General features: G+C 39.0%; 1 protein-coding gene across 4 annotated transcripts in view; it reads right to left on the reverse strand.

The window, feature by feature from the left end:
• Nucleotides 1-500: 500 nt before the first annotated feature.
• Nucleotides 501-21,763, reverse strand: part of METAP1D (methionyl aminopeptidase type 1D, mitochondrial) — a 75,684-nt gene continuing 54,421 nt past the window's right edge. For 3 of the 4 annotated variants that reach the window (XM_063318180.1, XM_063318178.1, XM_063318181.1), the window contains 5 exons: nucleotides 17,929-18,092; nucleotides 3,717-3,814; nucleotides 2,214-2,261; nucleotides 967-1,045; nucleotides 501-801 (listed from right to left, as the gene is read on the reverse strand). In XM_063318180.1, the coding sequence (XP_063174250.1) occupies nucleotides 723-801; nucleotides 967-1,045; nucleotides 2,214-2,261; nucleotides 3,717-3,814; nucleotides 17,929-18,092 (468 nt within the window). In that variant the 3' untranslated portion in view covers nucleotides 501-722. The remainder of the gene's footprint in view (nucleotides 802-966; nucleotides 1,046-2,213; nucleotides 2,262-3,716; nucleotides 3,815-17,928; nucleotides 18,093-21,763) is intronic. The other variant, XM_063318179.1, reaches the window with a different exon arrangement.

Below are 21,763 nucleotides of genomic sequence, written 5' to 3' on the forward strand. Positions count from 1 at the left end.
CGGCATTCAGGCGCGTGATTAGGAAGCCTTTAATTGCCAGCCCTCGAGACCTTTCCTCCTTTCCTTGGAGGCCTCGGCTTGGGATTTGGAGCACGTGGACGCCCAGATCAAACAATCACTCTGGCAGTGAAGCTGTAGGCCTCGGTCCGGCTGGAGTCCTGGGAAAAGAGGCTCCCGTTTGGGCAAGATCATCAAGTAATAATGTCATCCTCAGAATAATTAAGAGTAACAGTAATCTCGTAAGAACCACTTTCTCTTTTTGATAAAGGTCGGTTGTTTGGTCTGAAGGTTCTGGTATGCTCAAGGCTGAACCGGTAAGCGGTTGTGAAGCCACAAGAAATAAAAACGAAGCAGCTGCCTGGCAAGTTTGCCCCTTTGCTTTTATTTCTGTGTCTTTGAAAACCTATTTGACTATATAAACGTATGGGCACTACCACAGGGACTAGGAACAGCCTTGAAACAAAAAAAAAGGGGGGGGGCAGGAAGAAACATGCTCTCGCTTTTCTCAGAAAAGGGGGGACTATATTTTTTTTAGTGTGGGGTAGAGTAGGTTACATGCTTTGTCCAAAGATTCTCCGGTTATATCACTGTTCTTTGAGGGTCCTGCAGACAGCAACTTCCCCTAAATAAATAAATGGGTTTATACAGCCCCTCATGCCAGCTTCTCCCAGGAGCCCCACAGGAAAAGGTTCTCCTGCTTGCTTGTTGCCAGCTGGTGGCTCTTAAGCTTCCTCATCCAGGAGGGTCAGGATTTCTGCTCCTTTGTCTGTAATGACGATGGTGTGCTCAAACACGGCTGATCTGAAAGAGAAGCCACAGCAGTGAGTTAGGGGACACGGTGACCCTGTAGCCCAGGAATTCTCTGTTTCAAAGGAAAAATGTACCAGAGAGATCCATCAACAGAACTTCCGATTAGGGAATTATAAATTAAACCGAGAATTAAAATGACAACAGGAAAGGTAGCACCTTTTGAGGTCTGCAGTTATCAGAGTCCAGTCATCCTCCAGGATATAACATTCAGTCGTTCCTTCCATTATTACAGGCTCTGATACAGCAAACAAACAGAATTAAATAAGCATTGTTACAGTGCTTTGCAAGCTTGTCCTTCCTAACCCCAAAGTGCCAGTTTGCTCAGTAAACCCTCTGGAATTTTACTCAGCCATCCCTCAAAAACCCCAAACACAAAAGCACAGCCACTGATCTGTGGAGAAAACTAGCAACCGCCAAGCGTCAACTTGGATGTCTCCCATTCAAAAGGCGGAAGAAGGGCATTTTAATCAAGCTTTAATTAAGATCCTCATGGATCATAACAGCCGAAGCCCCCAGCCACTTTCCTCCAAAGAGCAGGCAGGATGGAAATATTTGATTTTTTTTAAAGCGGGCTTTAAAATGTTCATTAAATCAGCAAAACAACAATTTTCTTATTTCTCCCTAATTGCCGCACCATTTAGGCACGCCGTGAGTGAGGAATACATTTTTTCCCCTCTCTTTCCACCCCCTGATAAGCTCTTGATGATTGGTATTTAGTATGTTCAATCTCCCAGGCAAGGGCTGCTGACTGGCTACTCAGCCAAAATGACAGAAGGGCAGCTCCTGGGCTCCAATAAAGGGGCATAATTGTTCCCAGAGAGTTGGGTGGTTAATCTGATATTTGGCGGGAATCAGCCTTCACACTGACCTCTTACTGTGAGCACAGCTTCCCTCCCCCCCAATCCACAGGGCTGTCATGGCACATTTTAAATCTATCCTTATGATGGACTGAGGAATTGTCAGCTCCCCAGCACCCCCTTGCTTGATGCCTCCCTGAGCAGGCCCTTCTGCAAGCTTCCAGCCCAACGCTCTACTCCACAGGGTGGTTGTGAGCAGCAGTTCTGCCCTGGGCAAATCCTCAGCCCATGAAAATAATCTCAGCTAATAAAATCAGAACTCAGTGATCACAAGGCCCCATCTGAACTACAGCAGCTGGACCGTTTGTTAAAAAAAATCAGAACTTTCAGATACCCTCCTGAAAATCCAAGCAGGAACAGTATCTGATGAGTTTAGGATAACTATACCTAGTCATTAAAAAAATTCAAATAGAGGTACTTGGATATTGCTCTATTAAAACAATAGCAATCCTAATGGACTCATGGGAAGGAAATCAAATTCTGTAGAAAGACTTTATTTGTTCTGATAAAGATATTACACCAGTTTCAATACAAACCATAACTAACCTATTGTGAATGCCATTCCCTTCTCCATTAATAAATCATTTTCGTTTGCTACAAAATAAAACAAAAACCTTTTAATTACCCAGGTAAATATCAAGAAGAAGGTATTTTGCTACGGAATGTGTTTCCCTCAAACTGGATCCATTCCCTAGGTAAGCCTACCTTTTCCCCTGCAAGGCTTCTCACCAGCCTTGGATTATTCTGAATTTCAAGACAATGTTGGCCAATTTGAGGCGGCGGTCACTTGAGTGTGGAACAACGCTTTAAATTAACTACTCTGGGGAGCAGGGGGGGTACCCTAAGTATCCATGTAGTCAGAATGAAAAATTATCAGAGGAAGGAAATGCATTCAGATTTTAAAGTAAAACTACCCTATATTTCTAGGTGGGGAGTAAAAGAAACTGAAGGAGATCTAGGTTGATGAGTTTTTATTTTAGACAAAGAGTGGAGTCCAATCCACCCATTTATATGGAATAGAATGTGATCTTCAGACCTGGATTCATTACTTGAAAATAAGTAACACAACTTACTTCCAAGTAGATTTGAAAAGATGCTAATATCCCCCCCCCTTTAGTTACTAATTTCAGATTCAGGCCCAGATGCGCCTTCTGTTCCAATCCCCATGTAGCAAAAAGTGTGAGGTGATGAGGGATTATTGGCAGGAGCTGTATTTTGGCAATATTTTTATGTGCAAAACTAATCTGCAAAAATCTGAAGAAAGAAGACAAAAGAAATGTGTGGCATTCAGCATCAAAGGGAAACTAGAACTCCTGCTTCTGCTTCCCCATGATGTTATCTGCACAGAAGCCATGTCTCAGAAGAGAGCCAATCCTGTAGTGCACCCTCTTTCTTCAATTGCTGCAGATACCGATTGGGGCTATGTATTGTAGAAAGCCACCCTTCTCCAACCTGTCTCCTGCAGATGTGCAATTCCAACACACCTGGAAGGCACTAGTTTGGACAAGGCTGCATGAAGCCACATGTGATTTAGTTTAGCTTAATGCAATGTGCAAACCTTAGTTACAAGCAATACAGTCGTTACAATACAATCTTGTCATAAGCTTAGTGTCTGCCAAGGACCTGATCACCATGACTTGATCAACAAACTGTGTTTTATCATGATGAGCTGGAACCCCAAAGCCTGCTCTGTATTTGTCAAGCAAGCCTGGATTTCTGGGAAACCAGAAGGCCTAGAGGCTTAGCACCAATAACTCAACATTTTGAGTTAGCATGGAAAGAAAGAAAAATGCCCCCCACAACCCTGGAATTTGTCGGGATATTGCTTCTGTTTGATCATGTTTCTGATTTGTTTGTTTGAATTTTCCCCTAAAGTCCCAATACTTCCATTGAGTAAGCAAAGTGACAACTATTTCTAAGAAGTGACAAGATCACTTACCAAAAATGTTGTGTATTGACAGGGGCACAACCCTTCTGCAGTTGAATGCAAATATAAGGTAAGGCATTCAAATACAGGACCATGGAAAAATTAAGGAGGGACCCTCTTACCATGTTGCCAAACTTCAGGATTACTATGTAAGTTCGTTCCTATCCCATGACCACCAATGTAAGGGCAAACTTGAAAACCATTTTGATGGGCAATGTGGCTTTAAAGGAGAGAGAACACAGAAATGTTTAATAAAACAAAAGATGTCCAAATTCAGAAAAAATAACATACATGTTGTTAATGATATCATTACTACCACATTTTCACAAAAGAACACTGCTGAGTATCCTGACTACTTTGGCAGCAAAAAAGGGCATTCACATATTTTCCTAAAACCCAAGATTTCTTCTCATTTCTGAAGTGGCAGAATACCCTGCTCTTCACTCTCTTTAATAAAAGGGGGAATGGGGATGGGGAATGTCATGAATAGGGATCTCCATCAAGAGCTAGGAAAGTGCTCACTTGTGGTCAGAGCTCTGCAAAGATAATTCTGTCTTTCAGAGGGTTATCCTGACCCTAAAAAATCAGCAAGTTTAAAACAATAATTACATTTGTCCAGGAACTGAAGATTACAAAGTTAGCATTGCTTTAAATCCACCAAGCATTAGATCATCACTTTCATTAGTTACAAAGCTGAAAAACTGTACAAAAAATCGTTTATTTTAGGCATACGAGCATTTATAAGGGGAAGATTTTGCAGCATTAGTGCTCCCAATTCTTGTTTGGTGCCTTGTACAATGCTGCCTTAAATAGAGAGAGGAGAGAATTTTGTTTGGTTTGTATTTAAATATGAACTTACCTAATTTCATAGTTTCAAAGCATTACATGAACCAAAATTTTGCCATCATTCAAAATTTGCAGTTCTTTGAATTTTACAATGCAGCTCATCAACAATTAAAAACATATTAGGAAAAAGACTATACAAAATGCATATATTAAATAGGCAAAATGCATTATATTACACAAAAGAAAAAATGCACACTTGGAGAAATGGGTGTCAAAACACATATACACGTTAGTGTGCAGACTTCTTTAGAAAAAGTCCTTAAGTTTAATGAAGCAAACAATCTATTTGCAAAAGTGAGAAAGACCCAAGAAGAGAACCCCAAATTGACAGGCCCATTCCCAGCCTTAAACAGAATTACAGCCATGGTCCCTTTCATTGAGTGGGATTGGCTTCATCTCCAGCAGTGGCCCCCTAGAATTTGCAGAATCAGAAGAGTTGGGTAACAGAGCTGTTGCTTCTCACTCAGAAGAAACTTGGAAACCTGGTATCAGCAAAAACAAGATTGCCATTTTCCTTCAAAGGCATTACCAGAACACATGCACTTATAGGTAGCAGAGATGACAGGTAACTTCTCAAATGCTGTTTCATGCACTCAGATAAAAACTATGTTGCCGTCTCCACCAGATTACATTGGAACCTGTGGCCTGGCAATGTATGGTGGCCAACCTTGCCTGTAGAGTTAGCAGAGATTTTTTACATTTTAAAAGGCAGCATTGACCTACAGTAGCATATGTTTGCAAAGGCTAAGGATCTGTTAATGGCGTTGTGTGCTTAGACTACTGTGGCTTTAAATATAATGAACATTATATAAGAATCAGGCTAGGGGTACTAGAATAATCTTTTACAATGGTTAAATTAGGGTGAACTTCTTGTCCAATATAATATGTTGAAAGCTTGCCAATTATGAGTGTGAATCTTGCAAGTGAAAATGCCATAGTTTAGCATGCTTAACCTGAGATTAGAATGCAAACAAATGTTTCAGTATATTGGGGCAAGCAACCTGCTCCCCTCCAGATGTTTTGATCAACTTCAATCCCCCTGATTAATAGCAAAGGGTGGTGGGAGTTATAGTTGAAAACAACTGGACAGCACTCTGCTGCCTATCCCTGCAGTACAACAGCATCATCACTAACAGGAGGTGTCTTCCACTGAGCTAATAAACCGTTAACAGCTCAAACAACTAATTCAATTCCCATTGTCTTTATATTTTCCAACTCACTCAGCATTCGGTGGCTCCTAGTGCTGCTAACTAGGTTTAATCTTCTTTGGACTAGGCTTTTTTAAAAAAAACAAAGAGAGGACCCCCTTTTAGTTCTCTAGGATTGCATATTAATTCATACACAGTGACACTTTTGTTATTGCTCATTTTCTATCCTTTTTATAGGCAATGTAGCAAAAATTGCTGCTACATATACTGTCACATTTCACATTCCTCAAATTTGAAGATCATGTTTTATAGAATACTGGCATTCAAGGCAAAGATCCTTTAGACTGTAATAATGCCATAGCAACTGAAAGACAGTCATGTAAAAGGAAAGATAGTTGCATGTTCAGGACCTTATTTGCTCCAATTCCTTCACCAAATAAAGCCCTCCATTTGTACAGTATATACTGTACATTGCACCAAGAACGTGATAGAGATGGCTGTTACCATTGCCACTCATGAGGTAAGCCCAGTACACTTTGTGTAAAGAAATAACATGCACAAGAAATGGTGGTCCTAAATGGTGCCATCTATATGTATATATGTATATATGTCTGCTTACAGAGTTGTCTATGTGAAGGTTCAGTTGGCAAGAGATTTCCAGCTCAATAAAACTACAATTTGGAGGCACCGAGAGAGCTTATATTTTTTTAAAGAAGTGAATATTCTCATTGGTTCTGTTTCAAAGAAACCAACCTGTGTGTCTGTAAAGGTGAGGGGTTGATTTCTTTTCTCCCATTTATTTTACACGTGGATTCATCACATCAGGCCATGCACTTTGCCCCACTGCTCAAGAGCATATAGCCACAATCAAGCGCTGCCAGGATACAGAAGGCTCCCAACTACTGCAAAGTAGAGAACTAGGTCAATAACTTTTCATGATGTTCATAGATAACACCTTGAATGGATTTTTCTGAACAGGTTCTATAGATTAGCTACTGCTCGCCTACCAACATACCAACAAAAATCTTTAGCTATTACAGTATTTTGCGTGATTTTGGCGCACAGCAAAGTATAGATCTCAAATGCATGATAGCTGAAATGTCTTTACGGATCACCTAAACACTCACAGGGAGTTAAGTAATGACACAAAGAAGCAGGAACATGGAAGTTAAAAGATGGGTGGAAAATCAGTCTTGATAGGATTTGAAAGGTTTAATTGGAGTCCCCAAGAAAAGTGAGAATGAGAATGAAAAGAAGCCAGAAAGTTAACAGTGTCCTCACTCGTGCATAAAACTGAACAGGCTAAAGAGAAAAGAATGAGTCTGCTTCCTGAACAATGGAGTGACAGCCTTTTTATACTTCTATACTTTTCTCCAAGTTTGCTAGTGCCAAAATAATTTGATTAATTTTCTGTTTGGGTTTGTTTATGCCTATTATCTTGTAACGCTAACAGTGCTTAAAAAAAAACTTATTCTAAGACAGGAGTAGGGTACCCAAAACAAGTTTCTGACTTCCACATTCTCTGGTCCTAACTGTATAGCCCTTATACTAGGCTCCATTTAGTTTTGGAGTTGAAACTAAAACACACACATACACAAAAAAGATCCCACTGAAGTTCTCCCATCTCTGCAATAAATCAGCAGCCCCGAGATTGCAGTTATTAGGGTTATGCAGAGCCTCCATTCCAGGCTTTCACGGAATAACCCCTTCTAATTAATTGCCACCAAATCGGTTCAAATAAGATCTTGTATGATTTGCACATTTCCAGTTGAAAAATATAACAAGAGATACGCAAACGTTAATATACATGTTTTGTGTAGTTTATATATAACCACCACTACAATCAAAGCAATTCCATTAATTTGGATGCAGTTTCTAATATTTGTCTAAAATCTAATGCCCATTTAGATCAGTGGGAATCTTGCACTCATTTAGTGTCACCCCTGGACGTGTTATAGTGCAAGACTGATTTGCGGCACAAAGTGACCACACTCCACCAAGAACAATTTATCTAAAGATCTGACCTAATATAGTTTGATATATACATCTGCTTTACATTGTGTTTCTTGCAGTGAATTTGATTAGCTAAACGACTGTGATGAATGGAATAGTGTTTACAACTAGCTCTTTGGACCACAAATTCCATATGTACAGTCCTATTACACTGGAGGAAAGAAAGGTTTATAATCTGACTAGAATAAAACCCTTAGGGAGACGAGTAGCTTTGCATGGCCATCTGAAAAGTGGGAAGAGATCCAAGAAAGTAGGAGACAGGGAACCTGGGGCAATAACCTGGATGGGAAGGAGAAGACATAGGAGTGGGGTGAGAGGGAACTCTAAAGAAAGTTCTTTAAGACTTAAGTCAAGATTGGCACACCATAAAGTGGGACAGAGGGAGGAGTAGAGAGACAGGAGTGATAGAGGGTCTAGGTTTAGATAGCCAGAGAATGTAGGAAAGAGACTGAAAAACAGGAAGCTGAAGAAATAAGGGGTGAAGGAAGAGCCAGAGAGAAAGGAGGCATACCTAATATCCTAAACTTTATACAAATTGCAGAGACAGAATAAAGTGGCAAGGCTGTTTAGAGAGAGGTTAAACCTGGAAGCTAAGGAAACAGAGTTCTTAGTGCCTGAATTTTGAGTAGGGCTGCACTGAATTTCAAAGGAAAATGTAAATATCAATTTAAATTACTCCAGCAATTATTTGGCTAAAAGCCTCCAGCTGATGTCTTAGCAGAGATGTGAAAGCCAGTTGTAGAAATACGAAAAATTTGTCAAATCCAGCACAGAACTTGTAAGTGTATTGGAGAAAATAGTGATTCTTTAATTTGGAATAATATTAATGAAGCACTCATAACATGCAACACACAACATGTGCACATAGTAACTGTTGGCTATGGGAATGGGAGCCTCCCCAGCTTTATTTCATTGAAATGAGTCCTCTGGACTGCCTTTTGCTGAATTCCTGTGATGTTTCTCTGTGCACAAGATTCAAGGAGGCAAAATAATTTAGTGAGAGTAAATCCCCCCTCCTTGAAGAACTGGGGCAACTGCCTCCTCCAGAAAGCTCAGCTTTTTTTGAGGGCTCTCCCAGCCCACCTCCACACACATCAGCCCTGGCACAGAGGGCTGCTTTCCTTCCCAGGAATGCCCTTGAAACAGCAGCCTTGAGCCTTTGCTCACACTCAGACCTTTTTGTGATGTATCCCTTTGAATGCTTTGAACAGCCCAGTACCCAAAAAGGAGGCTTGTGGGTATTGGGAGTGCAAAAAAGCTACACAGCCAGCAGAGAAGACCTACTTTGTGGGGCTGTGTTGTGGTAGTGACCGATCGTTAAGTGAGGTAAATGATGTATGTGCCTGTGCACAACTGAGAGGAAATTGGGCTTATGAATGGATAATGAGAACAGCAAACAAACATATCCATGCATTTTCAAAGATCTCCATGTCTTTAACATCATTTTGACTTGTGGTTGTCATTCTGTAGCTATTTGGTGACAATGTGCCTTGCTCTCAGTATTTTCCGCTGGAAAATTTGTCAGAGAAGCCTTTTTACTCACTAGGGACAAGATCCTTAGGCAATCAATACCACAAATTCAGTGTTAAAGGTCCCTCCATTTAAGGTAGCAGTTCCTCCCACTTTCCATGGTAGTGCTGCATTGACAGTTATGGGACTTGTCCATAACACTGAGATTAACAGGTTAGGACAGGCTGGAGAGAGAGGAATGCAAATAGCAATATTTATTTAGTTGATTCGATTTTGGCGCTGCCTGACTCCAAAATGACCCTGGGTGGCTCACAATAAAAAGAAAACAAGATGAAAATACAGTCAAGTAAAAATACAATGAAGGATATCAACAAGATGGAAAATTCAGACAAACAGCCCCAAAACACATGCAGCATTATGTCAAGCACAGCCAACGCGGGGCCCTATCCACTCTGCCCCAAGGCCTGGGAGAAGAGCTGGATCTTTAAGACCTTCCAGAGCACCATCAGGGTGGGAGATAAAGTCTGCTGGATCTCTCTTTTCTAAGTCAAGCTTCCCCTTCCCTTTTGTGGATCAGCAGCAAGCAGGGGCTAATGTATATATAATCAGAGTGGCAGTGCCGTGTATTTCTGCACGACGTATCTTATTGAACATCTATTCGAACAATAGATGGGTATCTGCCTAAGCGAAGTCTCACGCTGTTTTACTGTACTACAAATTACACCTGACTGAAGAGGACAAATTCCTCTTATTTGGCTTACTATTTTACAAGAATGTTACATGGCCCAAAATGCCAGCAACTGGAACTAGGATCATCATCTTTATCAGCTTGAAAGACGATAGTAAACTTTCCATTATTGTGGCTTGCACCAATTCAGTTCCAACAATTTGTTCAAGCTTATGCCAAATGAGTAAATTTAGAACACGTGGATTTAAACAAACCGTTTCTATTTTCTTATGTGGACCAATGAAGTGTAAAGTAACAAACATCTCAGCCGAACTGGATTAAGCCGACGAAGATATGTGGCTTTCTGTTGCTACATTTTACTGGCATGACAACAGTATTGGAGACTGTTTAACATCAACACAGAAAAATGTGATGCATGTAGACAAAATTGTACAGGAACAGCACTGCATTTATTTGTTTTCAACACTTATTAAGCACTTATTCCATACTGGACAGATTATGGAATTCTAAGGCCATCTTTTATCTTTTTTTAAATTGATTTTATTGTAATTTCTTTGACTGTTGTGAGCCCCCCAGTTGTTGAGAGTCAGGTGGCATGCAATTTTAAATAATAATAATAATAATATCCATACACTGCACATGATTTGGGTTTTCCTTAAAATTATGTTTGCTTACCCTACATTGGTAGTTTAGTCAACACTGTTGCTGCCCCTTCCCACCTCAGGTTTTGGTTTTTATGCCAGCAAAACCTAATGTAAAAATAAAAAAGGTCTGTAGAAAGGTGATTATTCATTAATGACCAATATTGAAATCTCAACATACTTTAGGCTGTACAGTCCTCCTTCAAGCTACTCTCAAAGTAATATTTAGGTTGAATTTACAATTTGGACTAAGCCATGACTAGTTGGGTTTGCAAACCTCAATGGGTAGGATCACAGAGCACACTAATCCAAAATAAAATAAAACAACTTTATGGCTCAATATGTTGTGTGAAGCTGGTATCCGCAATAATATCAGACTGATATTTTTATTTATTTATTTATTTATTAATCAGATTTATCACTGCCCATCTCCCAAAAGGGACTCCTTTAGTATTTAGTAACTGTTGCATCAAAACCCTGATCTTATTATTACCTTCTGTACAACTTTGAGCATGTAAGATCTTGTCATACTTTGGACCAAGATCTTGCCTATGATGCTTGCATTCAGTAGGAAAACTCCCTTGCTTAGAGCCTCAGCCCAGTGCAAGTTGCCCAAAGATAAGGGGGACATGTCCATTGGCTCTATGCTTGTATAGAAACAGGGCTCTATGGAGACATTTCCCAACTCCCTTAAGATCTAAGAAAAAAGAACCTGGTAGTGAGAACACTGTTCATAAAAGCTTTAGAGAAAAAGGTTGGGTGAGGAACCCCCCCCCCTTACTTCAAAATGCTGGTATTGGTAGCTCGAATGGCAGTCAAGGTATAGCATGTGCTACAGAAAATGGAGGACTCTTTGTTTTCAATAGTTACTTGCACTATTGGGTGGTGGACTAGAAGACCTCCAAGGTCCCTTCCCACACCATGATTCCATGAAACCCAACAACTCACAGCTCAATGAGGGAGTGACCATTAATTTGTTTTGGGGGAAGAGATGTTGAACTTGAAGTGAAATAAAGTCCATCTGAAGTATTTTATAGTAAGAGGTTTCCAATTATTTCTGTTACTTTTTGTGGTTGAAGTACAAAGCAGCTGCTCTGAAAATAAAACTCAAACAAGGGCAGAAATGGCTTGTGTTCTTGGAAAACATAAATCAGGCTCTCTGACTATGTGATGGGGTCCCAACTGCACTAAACCATAATGTTTTGCATGCTTCGGGTTTACTGTGTGGCATAAATCCAACCACAGTGATTTGTAAAACATAGTTTATTACTTAGTATGATGTATGAACCAAGTCACTATGTCCTGATGACCTTGTGGCATAGTGTGATGTGTGAACTCAACTACAGTGTCTTTCCAACTGTGTACTGAGAAGAGAGGAGAGAGAACAAGCTCTTCCCCACATTTGCAGTAATGTGTTTTTCTCCCATCCTTGAGGCAGGAGGAAAACAATCCAGTTTGAAAAACACTGCCCCCTAGCTTACAATTACTGCACCTTGGCATTGCAGTCAGCCACTGTTGCTACTACACGCACTGTAATGTGGAGTAGTTTCAGGGCAGGGTTTGGTGGAACCCCTGTCCTTTCTCCTCCCACCCAATAACACCTACCAATAGGAAAATGAGCTAGTCGCTGCCCTGAACATATGGTGGGGCAGAGTTGGATGTCATGACCCCTTCCCTCCAATTGAAACTAGCTTTCCTGTTTGGAAAATTGCACACACACACCCTCCAAATCATTTTTGCTGCTGCCCCTTTGCATACCTGCTTTAGGAAATGCCTCTACTAAAGATCTGGGACTTACTTCCACATCAATGTATCTGGACAGAGCAGTCAAATTTCAAGGAATGTAACCAGTGGAACAACCCATTTGTGTTTGTTGGAAAAGGAAAATGGAAGAATATTTTAGAATGTCTGTCTGTCTGTCTCTCTCAGTTCATTAAATCCCACAGTAAGGCTCATTAAGTATATACATACACTCAGGATCGAGCCCCCCTAAGTTCAGCATGATTTACTCCCAGGTCCTAACCAGAATATGGTCAGGATGCTCTGTTCACTCCTTTCCACTTGCTTCCTCACCTCACCTGCCCATTGGGGGAAAAAGTTGCTGGTCAAAGATCTGCCTTTCTCATTTTTGCTTGCTTATGGGAATATTGAGCTCCTGGTAGACCTGCTAGTCTTAGATGAGGTTGATAGTCTCATATCAGACTCCACCAAAAATGGTCATAGAGGCCCAGAGCCTTTCAACCAGATTCAAAGAGACAGTCCTATCACAGGCCAAATGAATTCCAGCTGGCTGCTGACCTCCAAAGGCTCCTCCTCTACATATACTAGAGAGGTCTTCTGCTGAAACAGCAGGGAAAACACCACTTTCAAATCAAATGCCATGGACTGTTTTCAGTGGATTGGCAAGCAGGTGGAAGCACCATGGTGAGGATGTGACCTTTGCAAACAGTGGGGTGTCGTAATGTCACGGCAACCAGGACATATGGATGAGCCCAGCGTTTAGGAAAATGATTTGAGCCATTTGAATATAGAAGACATTTTTTTAAATTGATGACAAAAACACAAAAGGGCAATTCAACAATGCATACTTTGGAACTTCCCCATACAACAGTACCATCCCAAGTTCACAGTAGATTTGCTTTTGTGAAAGATTTAAATAGCCTTCCGTATACAAAAATAACAGGTCAAGCCAAAGCTTTGTTAGCATTAGACTGTCAGTGCAGGTAAGAAACAATTAGAGGCACGCATGAAAACACACTGGAATTGCAAATCCGCAGTACAATTATCTTGCAATCTTTGTTCTAGCTTAAACAGTGCATTTTCTGTCACATGCCAAATTTCAGCCTGTCACAAGATCCCCTGGGTAATGGACGGTCTGCAAATATTTTTAATAAAAGTAAATAAATGGGTATATTTTTAATGAAAAATACATCATTTTAACAGTACTGGGTGTTTTGAGGTCCCTGTAGCTTATGTGATTGTGATGTATTGAAAAAATATAATTATGTTCATGAAACTGACTACATCAATGAATCCCCAATTCAAAAATCAGGCTACTTAATGCTGCTTAGGTTTTCCCATGTGAAGCAGCATCCTCTTTCCACAAAAGCACATATGCAAACTGATCCTAAATTAGAGCTATGGTGCAAGAAAAAGCAGCTTCAGTTTACCCATACAAATATAGCCTGAACTAGTATTTCTACACCTAGATATTTGTTTCCCATGGACGGAGCCAAACTCCCTTTTTTATCCACATTCTGGTCTGAAAGGTGACGTTTACAGATTTCTTTTCTTTCTATTTTGTACTGTATGTATTTCTCTGAGGAACAACAGATTTACTTTTTTTTAAGGAATAGCAAAATACTTCGGAAGAAAAAAATCTAAAGATAACTACCACATTCAAAACATCATAGTTCTTTTAAGTGATTTAGTATCAAAAGGAAAAAAAATGAAGGCCACTCCAGGAGAGTGGAAGGAGACCAAGCCATGGTTATCATCTTTATGATGGAATCAAATGCCAATTTCTAATAGTGCATCAGGAGCAGAAGTTGCCTATGCAGCTTCAAATAATCCCTTGGAGGGTTGTGGGACCTCCCAGAGAGGGGGAAAGGAGAGGACAGGAAAGCCCCAATGTATGAGTAGAAGATCAATGCATGGAGACCTAGATCTTAGTGCTTGAAGGACCCAGGACCAAATATTCTCAGTAGCTGCCTTGGTTTAGGTCTATAACTCAACAGCACAAGTGGCAATGCAGATGTAGTCCAATTTTTAAAGGTATTTAAACATTTTAAAAGGTAGGCTAGGTTAATTTGGTCAGTGGTATTGTATTGGCTTACCCAATTGTCTGCACTGTCTGGTGGGGGAGTTTAAGGTATTTTCCTTCTGTAATAGTCCTAGATTAATGGAATGTACAATTTCAGGGATTCCCTCTAATGACAGTGAATGATGAAGTATAATTAACAATATTTTTGAAAACCCACAATTGTGGACTTTCTTTGTAAAGAAAGGTACATTTTTGGTTTCAAACTAACACAAATTACTATATTTTTCTTACACTGCTGCTGAACTTTTATTTGAGGTGTTCCGTTTCTGAAAGGCAGTCATGATGGATTGAAATAAAAGATAATTTATTGCAATGCTTACTTTATAGGGAGAAGGAGTGTAATTGTAATTTACAGTAGCTGTCAAAGAAAATCTATCACAGATGACATTAAAATGACTTATTTTGCCTGAGCCACTTATTGTTTAAATGTGCATAATCTGATAGAAACAGATTTCTTTTTAAAAAAACCTGCTTTTGTATTGTTCTAAGGTAATATCAAAACATCGTATTTATAATTTAAAACATTTAGAATCCATTTATTGATACTCTTATCTTAATAATGTTAACAACGGAGTTAAAATTGGCTTGATTTAACCATGCTTACATTTGTTTGATTCTACAAGTCATTTGGAGAGATCCAGACTCACTATTTTAAAAACTAATTGGTATGTAATTCTAATAATGACATTAAAAAAAATAGTATATATAAAGAACGCTCCTATGCAGTTATGATCCCATCACTTTCCATTTGAATTTTGGTGAGCAATGTAAGGGGTTTGAACAAAAGCAGATCAGTTTTTCACTTAAGAATTGGCTAATTTGCAATATAAAATTCATGAATGTTTTCATTTGTTGTTTAAACCTAGCCCAAATTATGCCATGCTCCTTTAAGATCAAATCACAAAATTACAGAATATTCTGGATTTCACACTATATTCAGATCTATCCTATATATTAATATACTGGATATTCTATGGTATCTTTCAAAAAGCTACAAACATTCTGAACACATAGCAGAAAGACAATATACATTTAGATCTTAATAGATATCATCACAAACATGGAGAAGGCAAAACCCTACACACGTTCCCCACCAAACTCTAGTTTTGTTTATGTGAATATAAAACATCAGAGCCTATAGATGTAAGACAGCTTAGGCCAGAAAAATCTTTAGTTGTATGAAGAGTTAAAGAAAACTAGCATATATACATTGAAAAGGAAATATGAAAGGAGGGAGCGGGTGGCCAGATGATCGTGATTTGTTATTCTGTCTGCAATTGTGACTATGGATCAATCTGGTTTAATTTGCTGTTCAACAGAGCTTTGCATACATATTTTCATGCTGCGAAAATACTGACCTCTGCATCAACACTGTAAAGAAAAAAAAAGGGGGGGGGGAAGGAAGGAAGGAAGGAAGGAAGGAAGGAAGGAAGGAAGGAAGGAAGGAAAGATTAAAGCTACTTTTAGTTGTGATATTCTGTCTCAGTTTTAATATAGCCAGAATTAATGGAGTGAATCTAATGAAATGCATTATCCTACAAGGAGCCTTCTCAGATTTTTCAAGTTGAACGCAGCACTTCGCCAGCACTGGCTGGAGTTCACCTGCCTGTTGGTGTGGCGTGTGGCTCTTTTTTGTAAAGAGTTAAGTCGTACACAAAAAAGGGGAACAAAGGTCAGCACCCAGTCGCCACTTGAATGTGAGATTTTTCTTTTTATTCCCCTTGATGTATACGAGGCTCTGTGTTATTAGTCTTAATGATGGAAAATTGTAGTGTTGATACAAATCTTTTTTTCAAAGTAGTAGGCGGGAGCTCCATTTGTTAGTAAGTTTTTTTGTGCCTAAAAGCCATGGACAGTACATTTATGTAGCAGTAAAAGGCCTAGATGCTCTTTCCATAGCAGAGCTAATTATTCCCACTGTGACCTTCCTGATCTACCCTATTCCTAGTACATCTCATCTGCACGCCTGTTCCTTTGGGTAGATGGTGTCAGAGAATATGAAAAACCCTATAATGAAACCATTTTCATGATGGAGAAAGGCTACTGGAGTTGCACTTGCTACAAAGAGGCTCAATTATATGAGTAATTGTGATAATTTTCTACATTCATAGCCTTCAATGGGGGGGAAAAAAGAATGAGAGCCACAAAGGAAAATTACTTTAACAAGAAAGTACAGAGAGTAAAAATGGAAGAAGAGACAAAAAAAAAAAAAAAGAGGGGGGAAGGGAGAAAAAGCAAGGAGGGGAAAAAAGTTTAAAAAATAGATCTGGTAGGGAGGAATAGCAAGACAGGGAGAACAACACAAATGCTCAAAAAGCCTGTGTGCAGCTGTGTTGCACAATTAAATTGAATTTTTTTCCCCTGCAGTTGATGAATGTGACTACTGCAAATGTGCCTCTGTAGTTAGCTATCATTTGTTGTTCTGTGACAGGAAAAGGATAATTACCTCTCAGAGAGAATCAAAGGCTGACATGCCCTTTAGACACTGCCATGAATGCCGTGTGCTCGAGAGAATGCTTGAATAAGAATCTCGTCTTCTCTGCCCCCTTCGACTCAAGCATAAATTTTGTTAAAATGCAAGTGCACCACCAGTAAATTTGTTGAACTCTAGGTGTTCAAAAATATGGAGGTGCAGCCATCGACTCATCCCATTTGCAAAAATAAAACTACATTTTGAATTCGCTTCTATTATATTCATGGACAGTAAGATAGTGAGATATGCATTAAATTTCTTTTCCCAGTAGGGGTCTGATTCAACATTTCCTATGAAAGAACAGAAAAGACACTATCCTTTTTCCCCAGGCTAGTTAGCCTATAATTTAAAACTGTCAAAAACACAATTTTATACAAAGTCTTCAATAAAAGCTTCTCGGATATATCCCAAAGTGGTTTTACTAAAGTTTGATTCAGACTCTGTTACAATATTTTTAAAGCTATAAATACATCAAACTGGTATTTTGCTGCTCTCTCTTCTTATTTCTTGTAAAGCATTTGGGGGAAGGGGAAAAAGTATAAAAATAGCATATTCTCAGGATTGTGAGCAATGCATGTTTTATAGCCTTAAGATGCTTATAAGCCTTTCCTAATAGCATTAGTAAACACAGGAAGAATGCAAGATGGGCTCTTAAAAAAAGGCCTATGCAGAAATTATGAAAAACCTTGTTAATGTATTTTAATCAGGTTGAACACAATAGGCCAATACAGTATTATCAGGTTGTACCAAGGTCAGGAGAAGCGAACTGCCCCAAAGGAGCCATCCTTTCTTTATACTCCTATGTGGTTTTTTGTATAAAAGGGAAATATTTTCAAGTCTATCACATTAATAAGCATCTTGCTGGCACTATTTTTTATTATGTAAGAAATGGATGAATGGTGACCTCCAGAAATCTAAACACAGCCATATTGCATTAAGGCAGTCCAAACTACTCGTGATTATATTGAAGCAAGGGTGAGTGCAGCCAGTTTTAGACACATTTTTGGCTTTTTCTAGAGATATCTTGCTTGACCTGGCCTCGCATAATTCACTATTTAAATTCCTTTCTTACAACCTTGGGGAACAGCATTACAGCCTGGAGTTCACACAGTGCTATCAGATGGCAATGATGGTTCGGAATCATAAAACGTGTCATCAGCTTGAAACCAAGCCACCAATAGCCTTTGTCCTATGTGGACAGCTTTCCCATTGCTCCTTGGCAAAAGGCTTACCTGATTGTGTTTCCAATTATGGAGAAAGGAGCCCCAGGTCTGCAAACTGCAATTCCTTCATCTCTGCATTTCCTGGCAACCTCCACTAACTTTTGACCAGTCTCATCCACATTCCCCACTAACAGTGTTTCGGATGTATCACCATGGTAGCCGTTGAGATACACCTAAACAGATGCAGAAATGTAAAAGGAATCATTTTTACGGTGGCTCTCAGATGGAAGCTTAACTAAGGTACAACCTTGGGCTTTGTTTATGGGCAGTTCAGCTTAACTCGCAAAACCAAAACCCCCAAATCAAACAGAGAACAGACTTTTGAAGAAGGAGGGGAAAGAAATAATACGTTTTCTCCATAACTCTGATCATACAAGAAGCTGTGAAGTCAGTCAGCATCAAAACAACACTGGAGGCACAGGTTTCCTTCCCAGATGCAAGCCACAAAAGCAATAGTTTCAAATTAAGGCTGCAGTTCTGCACAGTTAGGTTAGTCATGTCCCACTGAAGTCAACAGGATTAGCAATCTCACAGTAAAAAATAAAATTTGTCAAGGCAGAGCAAAGATTTGACAATGGACAAATTCTCCAGCAAGAAGGAAGAGCGAAGGTAGGGACTGGGAGGCATCATCCACTGTTTTAGCCAGAGCTGGTCATTGGGCTAGGGACAGACATCTGTATTTCACCCACAGTTTCGAGTTGAGATTCTTTCCTCATTTACCGACAAGTGACTGATTGCACACACATTTTAATCCCATGATCCTTGTCTGCACATCCTCCTCTTATTTGTAACATCAGATTGGATCTGCTTGTGATAGGAAATATAAGGTGATGCCAGCAGAGGACTTACAGAACAGGCAACACCAGCCTTGGATTTCAGGAAGATGTTAAAAGGCCAAGGTACAGTAGGCAGCACTTACGACTGGGGAACAGGTTACAATTTTTCTTTAAAAATCTCCCATGAGCTCAACCTGTCATTTGCATTAGCACATGTGCAATTTAATAAAAAGCAAATAATTATGTGGCAGAGGGCATTTATTTTTTCTCATGCAGTCAAACCTCAGTTTAGGGGATTCTCACTTAGCAGACTTCGGATGCAGCAGACCAAATTTCCATCCAAACGTTTCCCCCAAATAAAGGATAATTCTGCATCTGAATTAATTTGGGTGAGGCAATTACATTTAATTTTACCACATCCATGGCAATTTATGTAATATGTGTATTGGTATAATTAAGCAAATTGACATAAACTGCCACTGAACTTTCATATTTAACAGACATTTGGGAGTAATGGACTCCCTCCCACAAATGGTCTGTTAAAATGAGGAGATACTGCATTTAAGAACTAGACTAACTCATTATTGGCATGAACAGCTATGCTTTCAGTACTGTTGGACTCCATTAATTTAAACCTACAACTCCTATAAACTCTTATTGTTACTGGATTTTGTAAAAAAAGGTTTTTTGATAGTTCAGTCTTCTTTCATAAGTCCAGACAAGGACTTACGTGCAACAGGAAAGAATGTTCTCAGGCATCCCTCTTGTCACTGTGATTTTATGCAAGTGAAAGTTTCAACAACTAAAAGATTTTATGCTGGAGTGCTCTATAGATTCCTCAACAGATTCATCTTAGTTCTAATGTTGTAAAGCCTTACCACTGGAATTAAAGAATACAATAAAATAATTGAACAATAAAAAATGTAGCTGAGAAGCACTGTTTTGGCTGCCTTGTGCTTTCTCAAATGTTTTTTCTTAAGCTTTAATGAAAGCTTGTAAACTCAATCCCATGCAAAAATCTGTGATATGCTATACCAACTTCCATGAAAATACTTCTTGTATACAGAGAAACTTATTCCCAAGTAAAGATACATAAAATTTGGTCGTAAGAATAATTATTTTCACTTGCTAAAATTATGATTGTCTATTAACATATAGAATAACTGTGTGATCATTATTGGTTAAGAGCTGTAATGTGTTGGTGGCCACTGAAGTAAACTAATTGGTTTATCTAATTCTTTAAACAATATATGAAGTTCCGGTGATGGAAATGTGCAAAACATTTTTCACCGTACTCTCTATTTTTTCAAAAATCAGTGAACTTTAATTTATTTAGTTTATTATTTTTAAAAAATCTGCAGTTACAGAAGAGCATTTACATTTGACTGATTATTTAATCATTTTATAGATCTTGTATACAACCACAAACAAATTATTGTAAAATGTCATCGTAATTGTCCTTTTTTGGTCCATAATAGTTTTTTCTGCATATAAAATAGCCTAGTTATGCCTTTGGAAAGATCAGTTATAAATAATGCCAAGAAAGGCTTCCTCAAATCCATTAAATTCAACAAATTATTTCAGAGCAGCAATGCTTACTAGGATGTTAATCATTAAACAGAAAGGATAATCAATAACTGTAGAAGTGGTTTTTCTTGGACTTTTAATGTCCTATCATAATTTTACCGTAAGAGCAAAGATTTTACGGTAAGAAAATATTTGGAATTAACATTATGAAATATTTATTTAAATACTAGTCACTATATAAGCAGTGACATTTGGGTTATGTTAGATCTGGACAGACACAAAGGTAAACGTGCATGTTGCTGCAGAGATAAATGTATAATTAACAAGGCTTTATTTTTTTTAATGATCAAATGTTCTTTTCATTAGAATTTAGTGAGAATGGAGCAGGTAGATGGGGGCTGAAGTGCACGCGCAAAGTTTAACATTTTCTTGTTCAGCTGCAACATACCTGCAGCATAGCTTTTTTTTTTTTAACTCAATTTAATGGACACATAATGGAAAGGAAGAGTCATATATGGAAAGGGGTTAAGCTTTCATTCACTGCATGCAGTGGTCTTCATCTGGATGGAACGAAAACGTTAAGAGAGCAGCATTCATACACTGAATGTATTATGTGATTTGACTCTTGCTCTCTGTTTCAAAAAATGTTTACTCAAAAGTAAGTGGTGCTGTGTTCAATGGAATTCTCACAGGGGAAAGCAGGCTTTAAAGTGCAACTTTCTTTTCACTCCTCATCTTACCACTAGCATACAATGAATCATCCCTAAGCAGGGAGGAACTGGCATGAGCAGTAAATCCAGTGAGTGAAGAAGTGGCAAATATCTGTCACATATGGTCTCAGAAGATTCTGGTTTCCACTGCAAGCATGGGTGCTGTTGAAACTATATACCTAATTCAAAGAAAATCAGGAAGCAGTAAACATAGACAGGAAGCAGTAATCACAGGTAGGAAGCAGAAATGATTACCTTGCCAGATCCAGAGAGATGCTGAGCTTTCTATTCCTAGACATTTCATATAGCTTTCATCATGCAAACAGCTGTAGTGACCCACTATGTACACTATGACAGCTACAAGAAATGTCTGAGAATGAGGTGTTCAAGCTCTGGAGGGAAAAATCCTTAGGCAAGAACCCCATGGGAGAATGTGCAAGCCACTGGATGTATAAATAACTGAACAACAAATACCTGGAGCAGCAATGCACAACTGGAGGCCCCAGAACCATATATACCTCTCTCCAAGCCTCTGAAAACTCAAAGTCTAAAAAAGTCTTTATATATTGCCTTAGTGCATACAGTGTGATGTCCTGAAGGTGTTTGGGATTATAGTTCCCATAAGATACAGTCAGCATGATGAATGATCAGAGCTTACAGGAGTCAAAACATCTGGAGAGCATCAGGTTGCCTATGCCACTGTTTATGAAATTCCCCACTCAGTGCCCTAATACATGCTAGTATACACTTGACATCATCCTATCAAAGGCAACTGGGAAACTTAGGTACCCCTGAGAGAATGACACATTTCACAAAAATAAATGTAGCAAT

The sequence above is a fragment of the Candoia aspera genome, chromosome 1 (genome assembly GCF_035149785.1).
Source record: "Candoia aspera isolate rCanAsp1 chromosome 1, rCanAsp1.hap2, whole genome shotgun sequence".
NCBI classification, from domain to species: Eukaryota; Metazoa; Chordata; class Lepidosauria; order Squamata; family Boidae; genus Candoia; species Candoia aspera.